Consider the following 9,180-nt stretch of genomic DNA (forward strand, 5'->3'; position numbering starts at 1 on the left):
CCGGTCAAAGGAAACAAAGGTATAAATGATGCGGTAACGGCTATAAAAAAAAAAATACACAGGGTGATGGGAGAAAATATATGTCCCTCTGGTCGGAGAGAGCCTCTCAGAAAAGTGGCATTAAGGTTGAGACCCGAGCTTGGTCTTCAGGAGGCACTTACCTTAAGACATTATTCCCACAGACCTACTTTGAAAAACGCCTACAAAAGGAAAGAGCGGACTTGGTCCACAGAGGGGCGGCTTCCAGGCATCCAACCTTAGCTGCAAACTTTGACCGGCACTAGAGGGCGCCGCGGGTCCTCCCAACCCCCATGAGGCACCGTAGACACAGGCCCTGCCTAACTGACCGCCGGCAGCTGCCGCGCCAAGGCCCCGAAGTCCGCAAATGGACAGAGAGCAAGGGCGGCGGCGCTAGGAAGCCCGAAGGCCCTAGAGCATCGCGAGGGGTCACGAGGCCCTCAAAGAAAGGACATTCTCAGGATCACAACCCAACCAAGAGCACATATTCTCTCGCTTCCTCCGGGACAGCCGGTTTCCGGCGCCTCTAAACCAGGAAGTGCCGGCGGCGCCCAATCCTGACCCTCCTTCCGAACTTAGCCTTAGCGTACGCTCCTCGCCCGGGCAGCGCGAGGCGAACGGTCTATGGTTACCAATCAGCTCTCAGGAAAGGCGCATGCGTCATCAAAAGAACGCAACGTACGGGAACTTTGACCTGAAGACGACTTACTCTCGTCTGCCCCTCCCTCACTGCGAAGATGGCGGTCTCCAGAGTGTGCTGGGCGCGGGCTGCTTTGTGGGGTTCGGCGGGGCCCCCTGGACCTTATGTCGCCCGGAGGCTGCAGTTTGTTCGCTCTGGCATGGCCTGGGGGGCCCCTCGGTGAGGGACTTGGAGAGAGAAAAGCATTTTTGAGTTCAGGCTCTTCCAGTGTCTCAGTTTTGTTTGCATGGTGTGTCTTAATTCTCAGGGCTCCACGCCCCGGCCCCTGGATTTTTATTGTGCCGCGCAGAATTCGCACCGGGATCCCTGCTAGAGACCTGGCTTCGTGACCCTCTCAATTCTCAGTGCCCCATGTTGTCTGAATTCCCCACGTGTCCTGAGCCTCCCTTTTTCGGCTCAGATTTTACTGCTACTTATCCGGATCTCACCTCTCTGGCTTTAGCCTGCTGCTCAGATTGCCCCTCAGGCCTTTCGCTCTCTCCAGACTCACCACTTCCCCGACATCCATTCTTGCCTGGCCTCTCATCTGCCCTATCTGTTTTTCTCAGTCTGACTGCTTATCTCTCCATGATCTCAAGATCTTTGGATTTCAGAAGTTTCAGGTCTTAGCATACATTCTCTGAAGCAGGTGTTTTACATTATGGACCCCAGGCGTGAAGGGGCTTCCAGGCTGGTTCCCAGATAGTCTCTTTCATCTTCCTTGTAGGTCTTCAAAGCTTCACCTTTCTCCAAAGGCAGATGTGAAGAGCTTGATCTCTTATGTGGTGACCAAGACAAAAGTGATTAATGGGAAATACCATCGTTTCTTGGGTCGTCATTTCCCTCGCTTCTATGTCCTGTATACAATCTTCATGAAAGGTAAAGACAAAACTAAAATAAAAATCCATTGAATCAGCTCTTGGGCAGTGTCAGAGAGTTAGAGTAAGTAAGATCACTTGCAGGCTCTGCGATGGGGGTGTAAGCTGGTATGTCTTCTGTTTCATAAATGCTTGAGCATTAAACTATTTCTTATAAGTTATCCCTTGATGTTTCTAGAAAGGTATGTTGAGAAACAACTTCTGACAACACCCTGGAGGATTATAGGTATTTTTGCACTTTTCCTAACCACACATCTGACTATAGTAGAAATTATTTGTCGTGCACAAGGGCAGAGATCTATAGCTGCACAGACCTGCCCTGTGGTTTACCAGTTGACTTGGCTTGTAAGAAAATGTAGTCTAATGTTTGTCACAGATCTCTCCTGGGTAGCACGTTGTGGAAATAGCACTACACGTACTTGGTTTCTGAATGTTTCGGTTCAGATCAGAGCTCTGCTAGTTACTAGGAGATGGTAGAGTGTCACGTGTCCACTCTGGAGCCAGACTGCCTGGGTTCAAATCCCAACTAGTCACTAGCTGTGTGATTGGACTTGTTACTTAACCTCTCTGTTCTTTGGTTTTCTCATCTGTAAAATGAGGGTAGTAATAGAACCTGCCTATTGTCTGCATGGCTATGAAGATTAAATAAATCCATACACGTAAAGTCCTTAGGACCAGATTCATAGTGACTGCTCAGTAAGTGTAGCTATAACTATTATACTCTACTTTTTTTTTTTTTTTTTTTTTTGGCGGTACGCGGGCCTCTCACTGATGTGGCCCCTCCCGTTGCGGAGCACAGGCTCCGGACGCGCAGGCTCAGCGGCCATGGCTCACGGGTCCAGCCGCTCCGCGGCATGTGGGATCTTCCCGGACCGGGGCACGAACCCGTGTCTCCTGCATCGGCAGGCGGACTCTCAACCACTGCGCCACCAGGGAAGCCCATTCTACTTTTTTTATCATAACACCAATTATAGTAAACTCCCACATTGTCAGCTCTGAATATTATAATTATTACTAGCTTCATGTACTTGCAAAAGCTGTAAAGTGGAGATAAGAATGACTGCTTTGTCTGCTCCCCAATTTATAACTAGAATCAAATGAAAAAAAGAGTCTGAAAGCATTTTGGTTGTTTGTGTTTAAGCCTTTTATTATAGAAAACTTCAAACATAACACAGAAGTAGAGTAATACAATGAACTTCCATATTCTCAACGTCACTTCAACAATTATTGACTCACAGCCACCAATCTTATATCATTTATACATTGGCTTTCTCCTGTATTATTTTGAAGCCAACCTAGACATTATACCATTTCATTCATAAATAGGAAAACATTTTTATAAACTAAAGTTCTAGGTCAGTGTAAGGATTATCTTGGAATGAAGTGAAAATGCAATCTTAGAAATATGTTGAATTCCAGTAATTATAAAAGTGTTCTAGAAAGGAGATAAATTAATATCTGGTTGAGATATACAAAGGGTTAATTGAGCAAGACTTCCTGAGGTTAAAGAGCTTTGAATTTTTATTTTAAAAAGGGAGTGAGTAATGAACCAGAAGAGGGAGACCATTCCCTGGTAGATCACAGAACGCCAGCTTGGCAGGAAGAGAGGTGATATGCTGGGGGCAGGGGGGTGGAAGGGGGCAGAGGGGAGAAGGATAAGAAACGAAATATAGGTCAGTCTCACAAGAGTTTCAAGTGACCTAGTTTAAAGCTTTGATTTAGAGTAGCATTGGGGAGGGAGGGACAAGTGTGTGTTGTGGGTGAACATGGAACAAAAGGCTGTGGTAATCAGATTGGGATAACATCACACTCTGTCCTCTACTTTAATGAGGTAGGATTGCAGATGTTATGGGCTGATGCCAAAAAGGCTAGAAGAATAAAGACAAATATGTGGAAGCACAATATAAAGTTTCATCAACTTTCATACCGGGAGATGGAGCATTTGAGACAGGTATGCGCCAAGGGCAGATATCCAGAAGTTCACGGTGATATAATTAAAGTTAACCCAGAACTCAAGTCTTTTCATTCCTATTTTCTTCACCACTGACCAAGCTGTTGCCCCTTGCCATGAGATCAGATCATTTGTCAGAATCAGTTCATTCAGAGTTGTGAGCCTCCATAGCAGAGCTCCGTAGAGTTTCTAGAACACTTTCTGAATAAAAGTGAACAGTAAAGTCCAGTTTGTTTCTGAACATATAAAAATCTGCAAGGAAGGATCCAAAGGCAGCAGGAAAGTAGTATTTGGTGATAACTTGATGGTAGTTTTGAAGCTGAGAGTAAGAATCTAGGACCATTCCGCAGATCAGGAAGAATTTACTTAGGGATTTGGTATACTGTCAGGCCCTGTACTAGACATTGTTTGGAATACAAAAGTAAACAGATCAGGGCTCCTGTCCTTAAGGAACTTACCAACTAGAGGTAGATAGAAATAACCTTGATCCTTACCTGGGCTCTAATAGAAGTTTACTGCACAGTGGGGTGGAGGGATTGTCCATTGTACTAAAAACTTACTTGGGTTAAAACTGCATCTGTGTTTATTTCTGCTTAGTTCCGTCGAGACGTCACCAAGTGTCTTTTCCTAGGCATTCTTTCCATTCCACCCTTTGCCAACTACCTGGTCTTCTTGCTAATGTGAGTACAGAGTTCTGTCTCTCCGGCATACTGAAGATATGTAGATTTTTTTTAAATTACAAATTAAGAACTTTCCATTTCAGAAGTCAGGCAGAGGTTATCAAACTTCTGCTCCAATTTTCTCATTAGCCCAAGGTTCATAAAAGCCACCTGGGTTACTGCGACGGCTGTAGGAGTAGGTGGCCTGGCTTCTCCCTGTCTCTTAGCTGCTCCTGTGTGATGTGAAATAAGATAATGATCTTTTCCATCGTCCCTAGAGGCAGCAACCCACTCTCTTAGAGGCATAGCAACTTGGGACAAATTTTTTTCTTCAGGAGAAAAATGCATTTCATATTCTGATAATACCAATCTTTATTACTTTACCTTATATCTGAAGATGACAGTTTTAAACTATGACCTTGCATGTTGTTCTAGTTACCTATTGTATAACAAACAACCTCAAAGCTTAATAGCTTAAAACAACCATGATTTTCATGATTTTATGGGGCAGGAATTTGGGCAGGACTCAGGTGGCGGAAAGATTTTTCTCCCGTGTCCCTCAGTGATAGTTAAAACTGGTGAATGGACTAGTCTGGACAGTCTAAGGTCACTCTTAGGTTTGGTGCCTTAGCCGGGATGGCTTTGGAAGACTGGAACTGTCAACTAGGGTGCCTGCATATGGCCTCTGTAATGTGGTGGCTTCAGGGCAGTGGGACTTCTTACATGGCAGCTTAGGGCTCCAAGAATGAGTGTTCCAGCAAATAAGAATCTGCATGGGGCTTCCCTGGTGGCACAGTGATTAAGAATCCACCTGCCAATGCAGGGGACACGGGTTCGAGCCCTAGTCTGGGAAGATCCCTACATGGCGCGGAGCAACTAAGCCCGTGCACCACAACTACTGAGCCTGCGCTCTAGAGCCCGTGAGCCACAACTACCGAGTCCATACGCTGCAACTACTGAAGCCTGTGTGCCTAGAGCCCTTGCTCCACAACAAGAGAAGCCACTGCAATGAGAAGCCCACACACCACAACGAGGAGTAGCCCCTGCTCGCTGCAACTAGAGAAAGCCTGCGCGCAGCAACGATGACCCAACACAGCCAAAAATTAAATTAATTAATTAATTTTTAAAAGTTTCAAGAAACTTTAAAAAAGAATCTGCATGGCCTTTTAATTTTATTTATTTATTTTTTGGTTGTGTTGGGTCTTCGTTTCTGTGCATGGGCTTTCTCTAGTTGCGGCAAGTGGGGGCCACTCTTCATCGCGGTGCGCGGGCCTCTCACTGCCGCGGCCTCTCTTGTTGCGGAGCACAGGCTCCAGACGCGCAGGCTCAGCGGCCATGGCGCACGGGCCTAGTTGCTCCGCGGCATGTGGGATTTTCCCAGACCAGGGCTCAAACCCGTGTTCCCTGCATTGGCAGGCAGACTCTCAACCACTGCGCCACCAGGGAAGCCCTGCATGGCCTTTTATAACCTAGCCTTGGAAGTTACAAAGACTTCTGCTCTATTCTGTTGGTTGATGCACTCACCCAGATTTTAAAAACCAGAGGCACAGACCTCACTTCTCAATAAGAGGAGTGCCAGGGAATTTGTAACCATGTTTTAAAACCACCGCCCGTATAGAGAAATGAATTAGAGGAATTCCATTTTGTATACACATAGGGACTGTGAACAGTTTGAGGTTGTCAACATCACATACAAAGTCCAGCTCTGTCTGCAGCTTTGTCCAAAATATGTTCATCACATGCTTTGATTCAAAAGGAGTCATTTATCTGATTGCTGCGTACAAGGCTATTCCCTTACTGCTTCCTTTTACATAACCTCAGTAACGTTGCTTGAAATTGGGCTTCAGTGTATCTTTAAACCTTGGTCTGATACTCATTTACAGGAAAGAACAGTAAGGTAGGGAAATAGTGTTTCCATCTCTTCCTCCAAGCATTCATGTCTGCTAAATGCTTTCTTAGCTCACTTTGAAAGATGCCCGTTTCAGCAAGTGACTTTGTGATTCCTTTTCTTTTCAGGTACCTGTTTCCTAGGCAACTGCTGATCCAACATTTCTGGACCCCAAAGCAACAAATTGATTTCTTAGATATCTATCATGCTCTCCGGAAGCAGTCCCACCCAGAAATTCTTTGTTATTTAGAAAAGGTTATCCCTCTCATTTCTGATTCAGGACTCCGGTGGCATATGACAGAATTGTGCACCAAGGTATTCCTCCAATTAACCCTTCCTGCAAACCAGGAATCTTGTTAGATCCAGCGTGCACTAAAACTGGGTAAGAAGGCTAGTCTGGACCTTCCTAACATCTGCCCATCTCTTACCTCTCCCAAGATGCAACGTGGTACCCACCCAGCAATACATGATATCCTGGCTCTGAGAGAGTGTTTCTCTAACCATCCTCTGGGCATGAACCAGCTCCATGCTTTGCAGATGGTGAGCACTCAGGCTTTCTCTATTCCATGGCGTCACCTCGCTTCAGGTCTTACTTGCAGTAACACCGAGTTGACTTTCTCCCCCTATATTGTGTCACAGAAAGCCTTGAGTCGAGCAATGCTTCTCACACCTTATCTGCCTCCTGTCTTGTTGAGATACCGTTTAAAGACTCATACCACTGTGATTCACCAACTGGACAAGGCTTTGGCAAAGCTGGGGATTGGTCAGCTGACTGCGCAGGAGGTGAAGTCGGTAAGTGCTTGATTGCAATATCAACCTGCAGTCCTTGGTGGGCTTTTGAGCTCACGGGGCTGGGAGCTTCCAGGGAGCTCCTTGTCTTGCTTGTTACAGCAGAGCCCAGGCTCTTTATTCTCTCACCTCATTTCTATGTCTTTTTTCCTGAGTGAACTTAACTAGTGGGAAGAGTTGCCCACAATAATTTTGGTTTATGTATGTTTTCTTCTGGCCCTTCAAAAAGCAAGGACACTACACTTTAGATCTATTGTTTTAGATTGTATAGGCCTTTTTGCTTCTCATCCTGTCCATCAGAGTTCATATTGCCATGGTGAAAGGTTTTTTGTGGGGATGAGGTTTTAACTTATTTAAAGGGGATTTGGGATTCTCTGTGGGTTTATACTTCCTTGGCATACTTGCTCTGTGATAATTAAGGATTGTTTCTCTTCTGAGCGATCTAGGCTTGTTACCTTCGTGGCCTGAATTCCACCCATATTGCTGAAGAGAGGTGTCGAACTTGGCTGGGAGAATGGCTGCAGCTTTCCTGCAGCCTGAAAGGTGAGACAAATGCCTGTGGTTATGCCACTAAGATCCAAGTCATTTTTGTATTTTATTCTGAGGTTTTATTTGGGAGTTAATTATTAAGTAGCGTGAGACCCTTATCTAATATATATGTCTAATTGAAAGGGCGCAGACTCACTTGCCTACAGGGGCTAGGCAGGTAATGAAGTAGACTGTGCAAGACAAGAGGGAGGACTACGGATTATGGGAACCTGAGTGTGAAGCAGGGTTGCCCAACCTTGGCACTACTGATGCTTTGCTGTGGAGGCTGTCATGTGCATTATAAGACGATACAGCAGGCATCCCTGGCCTCTATCCACTAGATGACAGTAGCACCCCCTCACCCAGTTCTGACAACCAGAAATGTCTCCAGACCTTGCCATGTAACTCTGGGAGAAGCACCAGCCCCAAGGCATTCAAATTCAGAATGAAAACACTCAGTTGCCTAAACAAAAAGTATCTGCGGGTGGGTATTAGACCTATGGGTCTCCTGTTTGGAACCTTTGGCTAGGCCTCGATATCTTCTAAGCCTCTGAACATCAGGGTAGGCCTACTAATCTCCTTGGGGCCGAGAAATGTCCCTGGAGGACCAGCTTCTACCGGAAAATTCCGAAGGGTGACAGTGGGGTTTAGTACCATTACCATCTCTGAATTTTCTACTGCCATCACATGAGAATCAAGTAGATATAGATATTCGGTGGAAGGAAAGAAAGTATACATGCAGGGACTGGAATGAAGCAGGGGAACTTTGAGAACAGTGGCCTCTTAATGTCACACCTCCCTGTACTTGGCTTTCTGCCTCTGGTGTCAAGCCCCACATAACAAGGTAGCTGGAAGGCAGGCTCTTCCCTGGCCAAACCATTAACGTTGATGTTGTTTTCAGAAGCTGAGCTGTCCCTCTTGCTACACAATGTGGTCCTGCTTTCCATCAACTACATTGGGACAAGGCGCTGAGCCAACAAGGAGCGGGTGGCATTGTCCTGCATGCAGTCACATAGTCCAGCAGCGTGGGACCAAACAGCACTTGTCAGCAAAGAGTGTGTGCCCTGTTAGGCGTGTGCAAGGCAGAGGAGCAGGTGCCCGTGTGGCAGCTGGAACTGAAAGAAACCCTCCTACTGGGGCGGCCCACGAGAGGTGTCATCCCAACTTCCTCAGAATTTGCTGGAGCTGGCTGCAGGCTTTGTACTGGGCTTTTACCATGGTGGTTTAAGTTCGGATCCCAGGAAGTGAGCTTTTGCCCCAGGTGGGAATCCTCATTTGGCTTGGGACTTACCCGCTGCCACATTCGTTACAGCTGGGTTTTTTTCGTTTGGTTGGTTTTTTTTTTGCCGTACGTGGGCCTCTCACTGCTGTGGCCTCTCCCGTTGTGGAGCACAGGCTCCGGACGTGCAGGCTCAGTGTCCATGGCTCACTGGGCCTAGCCGCTCCGCAGCATGTGGGATCCTCCCAGACCGGGGCACGAACCTGTGTCCCCTGCGTCAGCAGGTGGACTCTCAACCACTGCGCCACCAGGGAAGCTCCGTTACAGCTGTTTTTGTTCAGCCTTTATATCCGTGCATGTACTTTGATGCCCCCGTCAGCACTTTGATATGACCACAAATAGGGATTTTTATTTTTTGTTTCCCTCATAGGGCTAACCACTTCCCTTTTTTTCAAATCCTTTGAGCACCTTAACTTTTTTTTTTTTTTTAAGTAAATAACTTATGGGAACATTCTAATGGAAAGATAAAAGAAAATACAAGCACTTCTTGACTCAAGTGTTTACAGCCTTT

At 46.3% G+C, this 9,180-nt stretch overlaps 1 protein-coding gene across 4 annotated transcripts; it reads left to right on the forward strand.

Annotated features, from left to right (window-relative positions):
* Positions 1–721: 721 nt before the first annotated feature.
* LETMD1 (LETM1 domain containing 1) lies at positions 722–8,486 on the forward strand. 4 transcript variants are annotated; one of them, XM_089920723.1, is made up of 9 exons: positions 723–877; positions 1,425–1,576; positions 3,411–3,574; positions 4,124–4,206; positions 6,202–6,388; positions 6,512–6,613; positions 6,713–6,865; positions 7,309–7,405; positions 8,292–8,486. In XM_089920723.1, exons 1-9 carry the CDS (start codon positions 756–758, stop codon positions 8,360–8,362), a joined length of 1,131 nt encoding a protein of 376 aa, XP_089776849.1. In that variant the 5' UTR covers positions 723–755; the 3' UTR covers positions 8,363–8,486. The 4 variants fall into 4 exon arrangements, with proteins under 4 accessions (XP_022427872.1, XP_089776849.1, XP_022427870.1 ...); XM_022572162.2 differs by having other exon boundaries at positions 725–877; positions 3,411–3,526; XM_022572163.3 differs by lacking the exon at positions 723–877 and having other exon boundaries at positions 1,471–1,576; positions 3,407–3,526.
* The last annotated feature ends 694 nt before the right edge of the window (positions 8,487–9,180 follow it).

The sequence above is a fragment of the Delphinapterus leucas genome, chromosome 11, assembly GCF_059928025.1.
Source record: "Delphinapterus leucas isolate spDelLeu-1000000601 "Yukka" chromosome 11, BTC_Dleu_Yukka2, whole genome shotgun sequence".
Lineage (NCBI taxonomy): Eukaryota > Metazoa > Chordata > Mammalia > Artiodactyla > Monodontidae > Delphinapterus > Delphinapterus leucas.

Excerpts from the sequence above, each read along its gene's own strand:
- LETMD1 (XM_089920723.1), top strand. The coding sequence starts at position 756 with ATGGCGGTCTCCAGAGTGTGCTGGGCGCGGGCTGCTTTGTGGGGTTCG. Across the intron at positions 3,575-4,123 it reads TTCACGGTGATATAATTAAA|TTCCGTCGAGACGTCACCAA; the intron begins GTTAACCCAGAA and ends ATTTCTGCTTAG. Across the intron at positions 4,207-6,201 it reads TACCTGGTCTTCTTGCTAAT|GTACCTGTTTCCTAGGCAAC; the intron begins GTGAGTACAGAG and ends TTTTCTTTTCAG.